Source organism: Manis javanica, chromosome 4 (assembly GCF_040802235.1).
Source record: "Manis javanica isolate MJ-LG chromosome 4, MJ_LKY, whole genome shotgun sequence".
NCBI classification, from domain to species: domain Eukaryota; kingdom Metazoa; phylum Chordata; class Mammalia; order Pholidota; family Manidae; genus Manis; species Manis javanica.
In genome coordinates, this window is record NC_133159.1 from 21799733 (window position 1) to 21816368 (window position 16636).

General features: G+C 46.1%; 1 protein-coding gene across 2 annotated transcripts in view; it reads right to left on the bottom strand.

Annotated features, from left to right (window-relative positions):
• Positions 1–4814: 4814 nt before the first annotated feature.
• MECR (mitochondrial trans-2-enoyl-CoA reductase) overlaps positions 4815–16636 on the bottom strand; it is a 28915-nt gene continuing 17093 nt past the window's right edge. For both annotated transcript variants that reach the window (XM_073233521.1, XM_037010488.2), the window contains exons 4-10: positions 13853–13996; positions 11160–11262; positions 9971–10073; positions 8977–9050; positions 6730–6790; positions 6500–6572; positions 4815–5152 (exon numbers count right to left, since the gene is read on the bottom strand). In XM_073233521.1, coding sequence (XP_073089622.1) covers positions 4995–5152; positions 6500–6572; positions 6730–6790; positions 8977–9050; positions 9971–10073; positions 11160–11262; positions 13853–13996 — 716 coding nt within the window. In that variant the 3' untranslated portion in view covers positions 4815–4994. The remainder of the gene's footprint in view (positions 5153–6499; positions 6573–6729; positions 6791–8976; positions 9051–9970; positions 10074–11159; positions 11263–13852; positions 13997–16636) is intronic.

Below are 16636 nucleotides of genomic sequence, written 5' to 3' on the forward strand. Positions count from 1 at the left end.
GTTTCTAACTGACTGTGTATCTGTGACCTTGGGCTCGTTACGTGCCCCGTCTGAGCCTTGTTTTTCTCTGTAAAAGGGGGACGGTAATTCCAATCTTCCAGGGTTGTCTTGAGAATGAAATGAAGACAGTTAAGCAGTTAATACTGTTTGCAGCACATCTCAAGTGCTCAGTGAATAATACCAATATTACTTTAAAAACTAGAACACTGCTTCAGTAGGAACAGTGTGGGAAATGCAGAAGGCTGGAACTTTAGAGCTTGACGCCTACTAAATACTCGACAAGTTTTAACTTATTTTCTAACTTGTAAAATTATAATAATTTACCCCATCTCAATGGGCTACCTTGATTTACTAAATGGGGTAGTGTTTGTAGAAGGGTTTGGAATAGTTTTGGAGCGTGATAGCTCAATAAATACTCGTTTCCTTCTCACCCAATTTACCTAGAATCACAAAGGAGTTCTGTTTATTTTTATTTTTTAGATTATATTTTGAAAGGAAATATATTAACCGGTTCAAATGATACACAGTGAAGTCTTCCCGTCTCCTAGTTTCCCTCCCTAGAGGTAATGTAATCAGTTTCTTAAATGTCCTTTTGGAGGTGTTTTACACATATAAATTAGAGCAGTATACTGTACATGCAGTTCTGCGCTTAATATATTTAGAAAATCATACCGTAATACAAAAGGAGCTTCCTCAGGACTATTTTTATGGCTCATAATATACCATTTTAAACAAAGTAATTATTTAATCAGTGCTATAGCGAAGGTCATTGAGACAGGTTCAAACTATATGTAGGGTCAATTCCTAGAAGTAGGATAGTTGGGTCAAAGGGTGTGCTCAAGTACAGGTTTGATAGATACTGCTTAATTCTCCATAAGTACTGTTTTTTTCTCATCAACACATTATCAAACTTTGTGATCTTTGTCAATCTTAGTTGAGAAATGGTATCCTGGGGCAGTTTAATTATCTTGAGTGAACCTTGTTCTGTGTGTGTAAGAGACCCATTTTCCTTTTTGTGTCTATATCTTCTGACCATTTTTATTAATTCATAGCTCACTAACAGGGGAGTCAGCTTTTTGTCAAAAGAGGTGCAAATATTTTTTTCCATTTGTTAACTTTTGACTTTGCCCAGTGTCTTTTACCATGCAAAAACATTTGATATTTATGGGATTGAATTTATCCATCCTTTATTTTCTTTGATTCTGGGTTTTGTGTTATAGTTTCAAAGGCCTTCCTTACTCTGAGGTTAAAAAAAGCAAAATACCTCCTATGGTTTATTCTGTTATTTTTAGACTTATTTTTATATTGCAGTCTTTGACCCATTTGGATTTTAGTAAAGTGTGAGGATCATAATACTCTTAAGAACTAGTGCTAAACTTGGTTGTCATATATTCAGATCAACCTACTGTACAGATGGGAAAAAAGAGTCCCACAGAGAAGGCAATGCCTTGCTCCCAAACCTGTTCCTCCTCTGAGTCCCCTAACTCAGGGAGTGGCACCTCCATCCAGCAAGGTGCCAAAAGTTCAACCCTACACTACCGCATTCAGTCTGTCCTGTTGATTCTCCGAAGTTCACGAATCCATCCACTTCACTCGCTCACTAGCTAGCTCAGGCCTCATTATATTGTCCACATATCAGGACTTTTAAATGTGCTGCTCTGTAAACGTGCTGCTCCTTCTGCCTGGAAATTTGGCTGGTCCCCTACTCATTCAGGCCGCAGACCCACCTTATTTCTAGTACCCTTTATCACTATAGTATCACTGTACTTTTTCTTTCAAAGGACTTAACACGTCTGTAATTACCTTGTTTATTTATTCACTTGTCCTCTATTTTTCTCCTCCACTAGAATGGAAGCTTCCTGGTATCAGGGGCCAGGTTTTTTGTTTCTTTTTTTGCTGTGTCCCTGGTACCTATGACAGTGCTTTTCACATAATGGGTGTTCAAAATATTTACTGAGTGAATAAATAAATTATCTCTCACTTGGACTTCTTCCTTCAGTGGCCTCCTAATTCTCCCTTTTTCTCATGCCTCCCCATGAGACACAGACTCAGGGAAATTTGAACTCTCTTCCTGTTGACATGTCAATTATCACTGAACAAAAATCAAGGCATCCTGAGAAAGGAGAAAGCTCAAGGCCAATTATGGGGTCAAAAGAATTGAGACTGACTGGTATTATAACCAGACAGGGTTAGGAGACCTGTTTTCTGTGCCAGCTCTGCTGCCTGCTGTGTGACCTTGAGCAACTCACTTCACCTCTCAGCATCTTTCCTTTCTGTTAAGTTGTGATATTAAAATCTCAATGACAAAGGGAGGTTGTAAAAATCAAATGAAGATGCACACGAAAGTGCTTGTACATTGCATTGGGTTGGAGCACAGGGGAAGCTTTCTTCCCTTTCAGAGGGTGGCAACATCTATTTCCACTTACCTTTGGGTTAGCCCTGCTGTCTTCCCAGGATTTTCTTGCCTTTGATGTGGGCAGATGCTGTGCCAGGACTGATCTCTTCACCATTTCCAGCTGCTCTGCCTGGGCCCAGCACTTGGGCCTACCAGTAAGCATGGGGCTGGGGGTTGCTTCTAAGCACTTCCAGGTACAAGGTCAGGGGTGCCTGGCATACACAGGTTAATGCAAGAGCCTTTTTCTTCTGGGCCTCATTCTTTCCCTGAAGAAAACAGGCTTGATTATCTCATCTCCCAAGACACAAGGCAGTCTCTCAATATTATGGCAGTGGCTGTAGGTCATTGCAGGGTGGATGCTCCCAGAATACAAGAGCCAGGGTTGGGAAGCCTTGGGGCTTCAGGTGTGCCCAAGCTTTGGTTTAGGAGGTAATGCCTGTTTGTCTTCTTTTGGTCTCCTGGAGCTACAAGTTGCTTCTTCAGCCATTAAAAAAGAGTATTCTTGATTTAGTGGGTGAGAAGAGCTGTCCCAACTCCACAGAGAGATATTCAGCCTGAAAATTAAAAACATCTCTACTTGTAAAGTATGGAAGAGACAATCCATTCTAAGAATCTCTTCTGACATTGTTTTGTCTCAGTCCCCTTCCCTCTGCTGGCCTCTTAAGTGTTGGTTATCTCTACATTGGTCTTTGAAGCATAGGGGGTTTGTACTTATTTGAAATTCAGGAGCCTGGGAACTTTTGATTTTATCTCTTCCTTTAGTGCCTCCCTTCTCCAAACTATTCCCCCAAACTACTGCCAGAGGAGTTTTTCAAAGCACAGTTCTGATCTGGCTTAGAAGTCTTTTGTTCCCTACTGCCAACAGGATAAAGTCCAAATTCCTTAGCTGGGAATCACAAACTACCACAATTCACTTTTTCAGCATCAGATTGATTGACTTGATTTCAATATAAACTAAATCATAAAATGTGTATCGGTTATGATTAGGTCCAGAAAAGCCCAAATACTAGGGACTTAAATAACATAGAGACTTATTTCTCATGTAAAACAAGTCCTGAGGTGGGCTGTAGGGGGATTCTGGGCATCAAGGACCCAGGCTCCTTTGATCTTGTTGCTGTCCCATTCTTAGCATGGTCAAAGATAGCTATGCAAGTTCCAGGAACCATGTCTGTCTGTATCCCAGCCAGGAGGAAGATGGAAGGGGAAAAAAGGTATAGGATCAGTGCCAAGGTATATTTTAAAGAGGTTCCATGGAAAGTGATGCCTACCATCTCTGCTTCCATCACAAAAAACAGACCTGGTCTGCTGTTAGGGAGATAGGGAGTGTTCATTCCAGTCTACCATATGCCCACCTAAAAGTTGTCATTTTTAATTTTTAGGAAGAGAAGGGATATTTGGGGAAAAGGAGATTTTAACATAAATGTTCTGCCTCTATAACTTTGCTTAATTTGGTCCCTTAGTCTCTGCTTGTCTCCCTTCCCTGCCTGAGAAAACTATTAACCATCCTTCAGAGCCCAGCCCAGTTGCCACCTCCATATCCCTAGAGGTACAGTTCCTAGGACATAGTGTACACCCCTCACTGAGGTTTCTAACCATGCTAAGGTGCTAAAACCTTCCTCCCATCTGCTGCCTCTAAGTCTGTCCCTGGGCCCTGTTCCCTCTCCATGGCCACAGGCTCCTCACTTCTCCTAGGCCCCACACTGTAGACTCCCCTGAAGAACCACATCTTAACTTTCACTCCTGTAGCCTTTGGGCTTTTGTCACTTGCCTACATTGACAATCTGTACAAATCATCTGTCTCATTCACTTCAAGGACAGATGACAGGGGGCGGGGTGGGGTGGGGGGTGGCAGGGACTTGGGTGAACTGGGGCTGATCTGGAGCCCAGGTGTATAAGGTGGCAAATCTTATCCAGAGGATACCTGCAGACCTCCCTCAGCCCCATTAGATGCCGAAAGAATTCTCTCAATTATGACAACCAAAAACCACCTCCAGATGTCAAATGTCCTTTGGGGGTAAAATGATGTCAGGTTGAGAACCCCTGATGTAACAGCTATCTACTCAGAATGGACATTCCACAAGGGTGGTCCAGCCACATGAGATCCCATTTGCTCAGTTCCTGAGCCTGGCATTCATTCTTCTGTGCAGCTGACCCTCACCCTAACCCAGACTGAGCTGTGCACCACCTGAGAATAAGTCAAACCTCCCTTTTTACTCCTCTATGGGCTTGGCTGGCTTGAAGGCAGTGATTTTGCCTTATTGGCTTTTGAACCTGCCAGTGCCCACTCTGACTTTGCTTTCAGGGTGGTCAGGCAGTCATTCCTGGGGGACAAATGGAGGACAGGAAAGGGGGCTTCTTAGTGCTGGGAGATGGCAGGTACACAGAGATGGTCTTTCTTGACAGGGATGACTTCTATTGGTTTTGTCTGTTTTTAGGAAGTTCAGACTTTATTAGATACCGCAGGGCTAGCCCTGGGGAAAGCCTTGGATGGCTGAGGAGAGGAGCAGCCTGGGACAGCATGAGGGCCCTGATGGAGGGGACAAAACCAGTCCTGCTGAGCCAGCTCCCCTCCCACATCTCTCTGGCTCCTCTGTGATTATCACATGGTGAGGATCTGTTTTGAAGACGAGAAGGGCTGCATGGAGGCTTCAAAGGCATGCTGGTAGTCCTGCAGTGGGACTTCGGAGCAGGCAGGTGCCGTGAGCTGGCCTTGGTGGATGAGCTCACACAGTGTGAGAATCAGCTCCTTGAACTGGCCTGTGGGAGGTTGGAGGAAGTCAGACAGGGGAGGAGCAGCAGGGGCTTGGTGAGATGGCACACAGGTCACCCCTGCTGGCAGGAGCTGACAGTCTTGAGAGCCCTGGCTTGGCCATAGATAGGGCCACTGTGGAGGCAGCCTGGCTCCTGGCTGTGTGTGGGCCAGGTGTGGGGACAGACTGAGGGCCAGGATGGGGACAGAGGAGCAGCCCCTGGAGCTGACAGGCAGGCAGAGTGGTGGCTATGATGGCTTAGACCCACAGAATCTGCCTGGATTGTCACAGGGAGTCCTGAATGGTGGGAGGGGCGGGATTACTTTGAGGCAAAGAAGCTGGAAGAGCACAGGGAGGGTTGGGAGTGCCTAGCAGTCAACTGGTGTGGAACAGAGAAGCTCTGCTCTGGGAAAGGAGCTTTGAAATTGAAGTCACAGACCTCCCCTCCCAAGGTCTGCCTCCCACTATGGCCCAATATGGTCCCGGAAGATAAGTGAAGGCCTTGGCTGAAAAGTATTTTTTCACAGACATCAGTTCTCCCAACATTCAAATCTAAGCATATTCCCTGCACTTCAGTGACTCCCCATTTGCCTTTAAGATAGAGTCTGAACTCCTTAAAAAAGTTTATAAGGCCTTTTGTAATCTGGTCACAACCGGTTTGTCTAGCTTCCATTCTCAAATGGGCTTTTGCAGGTGCTCTTTTTTCTGCCCGAATCACCCCATTCATGCCTCCACTTTCCTTCCCCTCACTTGGATGACTCCCTGTCATTCTTCAGTCTCAGCTGGGGGTCGCAGTCTTCCCAGGAGAGGAAGAACAGTGTACTGGCTCAGGTTCTAGAGTCAGGAAAACAAGCTCTTCACATCCTGGTTGCAGCATTCCCTAGGTGGGGTGACTCTGAGCAAGCTACTTAACCACTCTGAACTTTAGTTTCCTTCTCTACAAGGCTAACAATATTTTAAAACTATTATGCCATTTAAACTGAGGCAGAAGTACCTTGTCCAGGTCTCACACCTAGGCTAGATGAATATATAACCAGGAATGGTGGAAGCAAATGTGAATCCAAGCAAACTGCTTACAGAGTTCCCTTTCCTTGGATGTCTTCCATGGCAATCTTCTCGACTGCAGCCCCCAGGATGGGGGCAGTGTCTGCCTTGTTCAAGGCTGTGCCCCCAGGGACTAGCCCACTTTATTCCAATATCTATTTGCTGACTGCAGCTGTGGCTAGAGCCTGTTTTCCTTCAACCTAGTGTAGGGCTGGGAGTCCAGACACCTCTCCAGGGCTCAGGGTGGCTGGTCACCTCTGCAGTAGACACTCTTGTGTGACTGTTGGCAGTGAGGCCATCATCCACTCACCTGGACTGTGGTCCTTCTTCCACTGAGATAACCAAAAGCCTCGAAGTTTGAGATCCTTAAAAATGAGCAGGCTCTGTGGACACAGGAAGGGCATATTGGCGTTCCAAGGGCAAGAACCTCAGGTACTGCTTATGGTACACATTCCTCCCAGAGAGAGGGGCACTGCCTGGGTTTAGGTAGCTGTGGTGTCCAGGTCCCTGTCTCCAGGTCTGTCTCCCCCACCAGCTTACCACAGAGGCTATGACGGGCTGCTTGGCCATCCCTCCGTAGGTTACCATGGTTCCACCAGGCCTAAAGAGTCCAGAGAGAACACGGTGGGCGCAGGCAGAGACAAAGCCTGTCCTGAAGCTGCCACAGCAGTGCTTCCAACCCTCGTTCCTAAACCTTGCTCTCAGAATCCCTGGGAAGGGTTCAAAAATACAGATTCCTAGGCCCAACCTAATGCATCAGGAGGCAAGGATCCATATCAAAAACAATAAACAGACAAAAACATTCTCCAGATGACCTGGATATTTAGCCAGGACTGGGAACCCACTGCTTTAACCAACTAGTCAGACTTTGATGAAGTGCTGCAAAGACACATGCCTTACTGAGGAAAGCTCAAGACCCAACTTCAGTCCTGCTCTCTGCCACTTACAGGTACAGCATGTGACCTGGGGTGTGCACTGACACAGTCCACCTCCTCTCTTCATCTATAATGTTCATTCGAAGGGCCAGTAGCTATATAGATAAGGGATTGTATAGATGGTGTAGAGGACAATGGTAGTTGTCTTCTTTTGGTGGGGTGGGCCTCTTCAGGACCTGCCTTTTGACACCCAAGCCCCCACCCTGGCAGTCAAACAGGAGAGAGGCTTGTATAACTTTGGAAAACTAATAAGCTAAGACTTCACATGTTGATTTAACTTGTGTCCCCCTTGCCACTCCCTGGCTCTTGTAGGAGTTTGCTGATCAAGGATGACCTGAGATACATTTTCAGACAAGGGACTGTAAACTATGAAATGCAATGAGCTGCTGTGCAAGGCAGGGAACCCTTTGTCCCCGAGGCTGGTGGGTAGATTGGTTTGAAGTTCCCTTCTACTTCCACTTGCTCCAGAAAGTAATTCTGGGAGGATCAAGTCCTCCCACCCTGTACCTGCCTCTGTGCTTGGTCTAATCAGAATAGCTAATAATTCCTGAGTGTTGACTATGTGCCATGCACAGGTCTGAGCATTTTTTGCATATATTGGCTCAGGGCATCCTCACAGTAACCTCATGGAGCACTTTTATTACTCTGATTTTGCAGATGGCAACACTGAAGCTCTCCTCTCGTTTCCACAGCAATTTGTGCATCACCTCAGTGTTCCTTAGACTAACTTTCTAAGGCAGAAAGGGTTTATATTGCCCCCATTTTACAGACGAAGAGCCTAAGGCCTCGTTTTTCATGTACTGCCTAACTTTTCATAGTTATACAGCTAGTAAGCAGCAGAGCTAGGACTTGAACCCAACCTTTCTGACTCTAATGCCAATGCTTGTAACCACTGCACAAAGCTTCCTCCTATGGTGAGTGACGTGAGGATTGCAATCTGCCTCTGAGGCTGCTCAGAGTAAGACTGAAGAGGTGTGCTCAGGAGTCACAGTAACTTGGGGTCAAGCCTGGCTCTCCCACCTCCTGGGCTTTGGGCAAAGGAATTACTCTCCTTGGACCTCACATAACCAGGGATGGGAATGGTGCCCCTCACCTAGGAGGTGGTACGCTGTGGGAGGGGTATGCTGAGCACTCTGCACAGTCTGGTAAGTGCTCAGTGATTGTTTTCATAGCTCTTTGACCACAACTCATCTTCCCTTCTAGCCTGCAGTTCTAGAGGGTTCCCTCCAAATCTCAACTATCTCTGTACTCCGTAGCTAATGAGCACTAGCAACTCTATGTTAACTACTGTTGAGAGGCTTCCTGCTGTAGTTGGGAAGTGCCCTTTCAGACATCCTTCAGCTCTGAAGTTTATACTAAAGGGAAAGAGAATGGAACATTGTCAACAGTGCTTCTTCCCCTGGGTGGGATGACAGATAACTTTGCGCTGAATTCTTCCTCTGTACTTTTACATGCTTTCAAAATGTTTTATAATAGCACAATGTTACCTCTAAAACTGGAATCTATTTTAAAGGCTAATAAAAAAATTTAAAGCTAATAAGCTAGGATTAAGTGACTTTTTAAGATGCCTTTAGGTTATGAATTCTTAACCTCTTCCTATCAGACAGCTTTGCCATCTACTTCTGGGGTTCCTTGGAAAAACAAAGCCGGATGGGTCCCTCGGTCACCTGTGAAGGAGAAGGCAGGGAAAGGAAGCTAACTAGGACCTGACTCTAGTCCCAGTTTCCTACTCAGAGTCATGCTGACCTGGCCTTGGCTGGCACTGGTCATTGGGACTTGGTCACTTGATGGTTCTCACACCTAAAGGTCTGGAGGGTGCTGGGAACTGGAGGTTCACGGCCCAAGGACTTACGCTAAGTGCCGCAGTAGCTCTGTGGAGCTCTTCCCGCCAACACAGTTGAGAGCAAGCCGTGGCCAGGGCATGTCCTGGAAAAGGAGGAGCCTGCAGTGAGGAAGCCACCAATCTACTTGTGGGATTGAGCCCTGCTACAAACAGCCCTTCCTTGGCCCAAGTGCTTTCAGAGGAGGGAGTGGAGTAAATGGGGTGTTCATGCTTTGAACTCTCTGCCCAGGAAGGGCCTTTTTTTTAAACCAATTTAATCCTGTAATCTGTTTTGGGATTTTGTTCAAAACTCACCTCCTCTGGGAAAAAAAAAGACAAAGGGCAAGGGCATCTACATTGCATTCTGGTGGACTTCACTTCCCCCAAGTGCACCTCTTCTCAACACTTAACAACTCAGTTTATGTTAGATGTGCTGATCTACCAGTTGAGAAATGTTCTTGAGAGGCATGGGTTCTTGAGTGAGTGTGTGTTTGGTTCCTACAGAGTTCACTGAGAAGAGGCTGAGGTGTGGTTTGGTCACTTTTTTAGGTGTGCTAGGGTGGAGTCGGGTAGTGGAAGCTTAAGAGTCTGAGTTTGGAGAGCCATACGGCAGGCCCTGACTCTACCACTTATAACTATGTGATCGTGGTCAGATCTTTTACTTCTAAGTCTTGGTTTTCTCATCTATAAAATAGATAACACCTACTTTGTGGAGCTTTGTGGGAATCATCAGATATAAGAAAATGTTACTACTTTTCTTTTTCTTCCCTCCCTGTGCCTCAGTTTCCTCAGGTCCTGTCCCAGCTCTGAGATTCACATCAGCTGTGTGGGCTGATGTGGCCCACCACAGATATTCAAAACTATGTATCATGCAGGATTTCCTAAATTTTGTCTCTCTGCCTTCCTCACAGCATCCCAGTACTTAGAGGATTTGGAGGAACAATGAGTCAGTCCCAGCTTTTCTAATTCAGGTCAGCTTTCTCCAGGGAGATGAGCATGGAATGAAGGTGCTTAACCTAGGTACCTTAAAGAGGTTTTTCATCTCATGTTTTCTTAGTTCCTCTTCTGTGATAACATGCTCAGCCCCCAGATTCTTCAGTCTGTCAGTCAACTTCTGGATGTCAGGTCTGGAAACCAAACACAATCCAAGGTCCTTGGTCATACCTGTTGGCTTTCTCCACCGAAGGCTCCTAGACGCCCTGTGCCACAGCTGTGAGAACATGTGTTTCTCCCTGTGGGAAGCTGGGACTGGGTTTATGCCAGGCCTTGAGCAATGGCTAGCCACCCAGTTTCATCTCATACTCCAACATCTCTTGGCCTCAGTTTCCTCACTGGTACGAGAGAGCTAGACTGGGTGATTTCTACAGTCCCTGCCAGCTCAAGGTTGCTAGAGACCTCTGGGCTCAGGGAGTTGTTCTGCTTCCTGGCTTCTTTTGAAATGACAAATTCCACTTCCTTGCTTCCCCCTCTTTTTTCAAGGAGCTCTTCAGAGTGCTGTGCAAACGCACATCAGCCCAGGAGTGGCTCTGGGCCTCCTTGGCCAAGGTAAACAGAATAATTTTTGTTAGCACAACTGAGGAAATAAGGAACTGAAGTGAGTATCAATTCCCCTGCTAAGGCTGGACCTCTCTGACAAACACAGCCACATTCATGGACAGTGAGGCTCAAAAAAACTGGATTATGGTGGAATGAGAACAAGTCAGGAAACTAAGTCTGTTACTGACTTGCTGTGTCCTGGGCAAGCTGCTTCCTTTCTTTGAAACCCCAGTTTTTTCATCTGTAAACTTGCCCCATCTCCTTCATATCTGTATTTAATGCACTTCACTGTACCACACACATGCAAGGGAAAAAAGGGCCCAGGGTTAGACACTTCACAGAAAGAGTAACACAGCTTGCAACATTCCCAGATATGCACTGTAGTTTTGAAAACATGGGGTTATCACAAGTCAAGTCTCAAAAATTCTTTGCTGTTCAGTATGGGCTGTCTCGACCTTGTTTCTGCCCTCTTTTTACATTTCAAATATCCACTTATCCTACAGCCAGAAGCCACCTGTGCTTCATTTCTTGCAGCTGACTCGGCTGTTAGCGAGCTGCAGCCGCGGGTAAGGAGGACCACTTCTGCTTGGGCACCATCTGGTGGAGACGTAGGCACCTGCAGGGATGCAAGGTGGAAAGGCCCAAGTAGTGGTCTGGGAGGAGACCTCCCCACACACCTGTCTCGGACCACATTGATGGTCCTCAGGCCCAGGGCTGCGGCGATCTGGATGACTGCTTGCCCCACTCCACTGTTGGACGCATTCTGGATGACAGAATCTCCTGTGGGGCCAGGAAGAGACCCAAGTCAAGCCCTGGAGACCTGTAATCGGTCAAGAGCTTCCAGCTTAGGATTCTGTTACAGGGCAAGAGATGGAGTCCTCAGACTCAAAAGGGACCTGGGGCCATAGCTGCTGAGCCATTATCAGACCTTGGAGCATTGCTCAGTCTTCTCCCAATGCCCCCAAACTTCCACAACACCCATGGAGGCTCCCAGGACTTGGCGACTCAGGTGTAATTTAGACCCTGTTGTGTAAATGATTTTGTATTGTTCATCATCCTACCAATCATTATGTCCTCAAGTCTCTGCTTAGGTTATTTCCTTGGTTTGCCATGTTCCCCTCTTTCCCTCTCCCTTTGTTTTGAAATCATATACATCCTTTGATGCACAACTCAACTGCGGCTTCCTTCATGCAGCCTTCCCATATTCTCCCCCCCCCCCTCTTTGTGCCCCCACAGCACTCTGCAGACATCTCCATTAAGGCACATGGTGTGCCCCATCCTATGTAGGTTTGTACATAGGCCCATTTCTATCAATAGCATACAGTTTCTTGAGTGGAAGACCATGCCTTATTGCCTCATAAGGGCATACTGTTCTGGAATGGGATTAGAGACCCACTGGAGAAACTGGCAGCCCCAAAACAGTTTGTGGTCAAAGTCCAGGCTGGCTTTGGAATTACTTAGTCAATGGGGCAGGCAGCCTGGCATGCTGTGGAAAATGTGGGCTCTGAAATGAGACGGTCCTGGGTATGAGCTCCAGTTTCAGCACTGACTGTAACTGAATGAGATGGGGTAGCTCATGACCTTTTTGAACCTCAAATTCTTCCCTGGAAATAAATAAAACAGGAGTTCCGGGAGTACCAATACAGGTGCTGCAGAGTAGCCAGAGGCCATTGTGTCCAGCACCCCTGAAATGCTACCTGGCTTTGGAAGGCAGCAAGGATGAGTGCTAGGAGAGAGGATTTCCTGGAAGAATGCCCATTTTCCTTAGCCAGGGGTCAACACACAGGTTTGTCACCCATTAGTGGATTATGAAATCAAACCTAATGGGTGGTAAGCAGCATTTTTTTTCTTAGTTAAAATTGAGGAAAACAGCATTAAAGATAGTAGATCATTTTGTATATACCCTTTGAATCACACATATTAAATTCCTTGAAATTTTGGTTTCCATTATATACATATTCATGTATATCTATGTATTGGATTAGTGTGAACTTAATTCTTACTATGGGCCAAGATCATAAGTTTGTTCAACACTGATTGAGCCCAAGTCACACCAGCCCTGAGGCAGGAACGTGGAGAGATGCACCATGGGTCCGAGATGGGGTGGTGTCAGAATGCCCTGATGTCTACCGCAGCTGCGGCGCAAATCATTGGTAGCCTGAGGGGTGAGACACAGGTGACCAAAGTATCTTCTGCCCTAGGACTCAATAAGTGGCTCCTAAGCTTGTCATACTCTAATGTCTCTTGGCCTCAGTTTCCTCATCGGCATGACAGAGCTAGTCTGGGTGATTTCACCACCTCTACCAGCTCAAAGATACACACACCACGCAGGGTGACCTTCCAACAATGGGGGATGAGAGTTGGTGGTAACTGGCTCAGCCTCCTGTCAATTGCAGGTTAATTCGAAGGTGGGGTCTATGAGGGTCTTTAGAGTCCCTCTCCCAGCAGGACGGAGCTCTGATCGCCCACAGCTGTAACCAGTCTTCACTGGCTTTCCCTCCTGCCCTATCTTGCTCTCCCACCTCCCTTACTCCTGCTTCCTGGGATCACCTCCTCAGTGAACTGTCTGCCCCAAGTCCGTGTCTCAGGCTCTGCTTTCAGAGGAAACCCAGATAAAACACCTGTCTTTGTCTTTTCCTTGATGAATGATCTCACAGAAATAATTTACCTCTCTGGACCTCAGTTTCCTCATTTATAACAAGGAAGAATAATAAAAGCAGCACAGTTATTGCCCTGTATACCAGGCCCTGTGCTAAATGCACTGCAGCCTGCAGTGTTTCACTAAACCCCTAGGACCCTTGTTCTCCATTTTATGGATGATAAATCTAATGATTTGAGAGGTCAATTCTCACAGTTAGTAAAAGATGAAGCTGGAGTTCAGACCTGGGATATTTTCCCCTGGGTTCGAGCTCTTAACCAATGATATCAACTTCACTGCACTGCTTTGATGATTTAGTGCATTCAAAAGGGAATGTGTGTAAAGGCCTGTGTGCGAACTGGAAAGTGTGATATAAATGCTTAGTGGAATTACTAAGTTCAGCATTTCCCTGAAACGCAGGGACTGTGTCTATTTTGTCTGGCTTTGTACCCCGAGGGCTCAGTGCAGCACCAATATTTTTGCTGAATGGCAGAATTCCATTCCAAGCCCTAGGGAATGTGATCCTTCAGTGGTTTCCCAGAGTATATGCCTCATGGGGTTTCAGCATGCTTTCTAGGGACCCAGCTAACATCTTTCTCAGCTAAAGTGACAGCAACTCTTACCTAGGTTAGAGGCCCCTCACCAGCAAGTTCCCGGGGCCTCAGGGTCACGGTCTGGGTCACACCCCAGTCAGGCCAAATTGCGCTGCTCCCTCCACCTGCAGGGTCCTACCTGGTTGCAGCTGCTCAAAGTCCATCAGCATCCTGTAGGCTGTGCAGGGATTGACACCCAGGGTGGAAGCACTCTGAAGAGGGATGTCACTTGGAACTCCAATCAATTCTTCCTCGCTGAACACGGCCTCAGTCCGCCAGGTTCCTGAGTTATGGGATGAGTCCAGGGTGGTGAGAAAGGACCCTTTCCACCCACAAGCCCAGTTCACCCTCCTCAGTGAATGGACATCTAGGACACCAGATTTTAAGCAATGCTCTGAGAAAAAAGAAGTCTTGATGTCCTTTGAATGAGTCCTCATGACAATTACATAAAGTAGATTTTGTGGGCAGTTGTTCCTACATTAGTTGCCATTAGATTTAGCTAATGTAACACAGCAGGTGGCTAAGGATCTCAAACCACTGGACTTGGAGTAGGGCAGTCACATCATGACCAGGACAAGAGGAGCTGAGAAGGCCTTCATTTTCCTACCTGGGCTTCTTCCTTCTCACCCAGGGCAGGTTGGCTTGGGGTGGTATCATGGAAAAAAGCAGGAAAGCTGAAGTCAAACGCCTAGATTTGGGACATGGTTTTGCTAGTCAGCTAATTTAAGCAAATTTCTGAATCACTAAGTTTTTGTTACTCTAACATGTAAATGACACTAGCAAGAAGAGCCCGACTGGCCTCCTTTAAGGGCTGTTGCACATATCAAATGAGGTAAGGGAAATGACAAAATCCTCTAACCTGCAAAGAAATGATCACAAACTCCCAGCCCACATTCAAGTTCCAGACAGAAGAATTGTAAAATATCAGTACTGAGAAGGCCCTGAGAGTATCGAGTTTAAACTCCTCATTCAACAGGGCAGGAAACTGAGGAAGTGACTTGCCCAATGTCACCTGTCTAGTCTGGGCTGTCCCCCTTCCATCTACAGACACTTATCCTGCACTTACGGGGAGCCAGGTACTTGAACAACAGACACGTTTCTTACTTTCATGGAGCTTTCATTCCAGTGCAGTAGAACAGGTGAGAAGTATATAAGCAAATAGAATAATTATAAATGACAGAGACATAGATAAAGAGATAGTGGAGAGAATTACTTTCAATGGGAATCAGGGACAGCTTCTCTGAGAGAGGTGACAAGCTAAGAGTTAAAGGATAGAGATGCTAGCCACTCAAAGAGTATGCTAGAACATTTGAGGCAAAGGAAAAAGCATATGCAGAGATTCTGAGGCAGGACTGATATAAGAACAGGACTGGAAGAATACACACAGGAGGGCAGAGAGCGATGGGAAGGGTGGCTTGGATGTGGCATGGGCTACTGTTACACAGATGGTCATGACAGTGACCCACAGTAACTATGACTTAAATGTTGTAACTCAGTACATATACATATATAAATATGCACACAGACATACATACTGAAGCCAAAGTTTCATGAAACAATATTTACTCTACTATGTGTGAGGTACTCTGTTATTTTCTATTCTGTTGCAAATGATTTTACTAAAAAAAAAAAAAGCCGCTGTTTGCAGCCCACTAGATTGACTTTGCTAATGGGTCACAATCTGCAGTCTGAAAAATGCAGGACCTAGGGTCCTGGCATGGAGAGCAGATTCTATTTTAGTGAATGGGAAGCTTCTAATGAGCTTTAAGAGAAGTCTCAGGTGATCAGATTTATGCTAAAGATTACTCTATGGCTGTATGGAAGACTGTTGGGTGGGCAGGGGCAGAGCGGAAATGAGGAGGTCAATCAGGAGGCTTTTGGAGGGAGTGTAATACTAGATGACGGCTGCTTAGACCAAGATTCTGGCAGTGGAGATAAAGAAAAGAAGATGGATTTGAGTTATATCTTGAAGACAGAATCAACAGCATTTGATGACTGGGTGACCACCCATGCATGGAGGGAGGATCCTGTATCAGGCAGAGGTGAAGAGGGCTCTGGAGTCAGACAGACACAGATTCAAGCCCTGGCTTCCCCACATATTTGCTAGGTCACCTTAGAGAAACTATCTGGAGCCTTATTGGTTTGGTGTCTGGTGGTGTGGGATCTTAGGGGCCCTTGGCCTACACCTCCAAAGCTCTCTAGTGTGCTTGCCCACTATTCAGTTGCTGGGGTTCTAACAGTACACATGGTGAGGTGTGGGGATTCCTAGGCAAGGAATCCTAGGCAATTCCTAATTGTGCTGTAGGAGGGCAGAAACAAAGTAGGTTCTAGAGACCAGTTATTGGAGACAGGAGGCAGGAACATTCTTTATTTAAGGGTGTGTAATCCCTGAGTAGATCTGTGGCTGAGAAAATAAGAGACTGAAAAATTGAAGGATTCCTTTGGAATCTAGGAGGTACTCTGGCATTCTCTGGCCTTCACCCAGCCTGGTTTTCAAATCTTCATTGTCATCTTTAAAACCACTGCCTCATTCATCTTGGCCAACATATACTGTACTCAACTCTGCACCAAATCCTTAGCGCAGGACTTTCCATGCATGAAATCAAGGGTACTTTCTAACGCCCTTTAATGGCATGGCAGTGGAAATCCAGCCCTTGACACAGATTAGGCAGTCCCTAATCCTTTCTCCAGAGAATCTGGGTTGGAAGGGGGCAGTGTCCATGGTTAGCCCCCAGGGATTTCAGGGTTTTAAAGTAGAAACCCTTGACTTCGGAGTTGGAGAGACCTGTGTAACAACTCTGGCTCTGCCACTCACTAGTTGTGTGACTCAGAATTACCAGTTCACCTTTTTGAGCCTCAGTTTTCCTGATCTATGAAATGCAGAGAATAACACTCATGTCATAGCATGAAGATTAAATGCTAT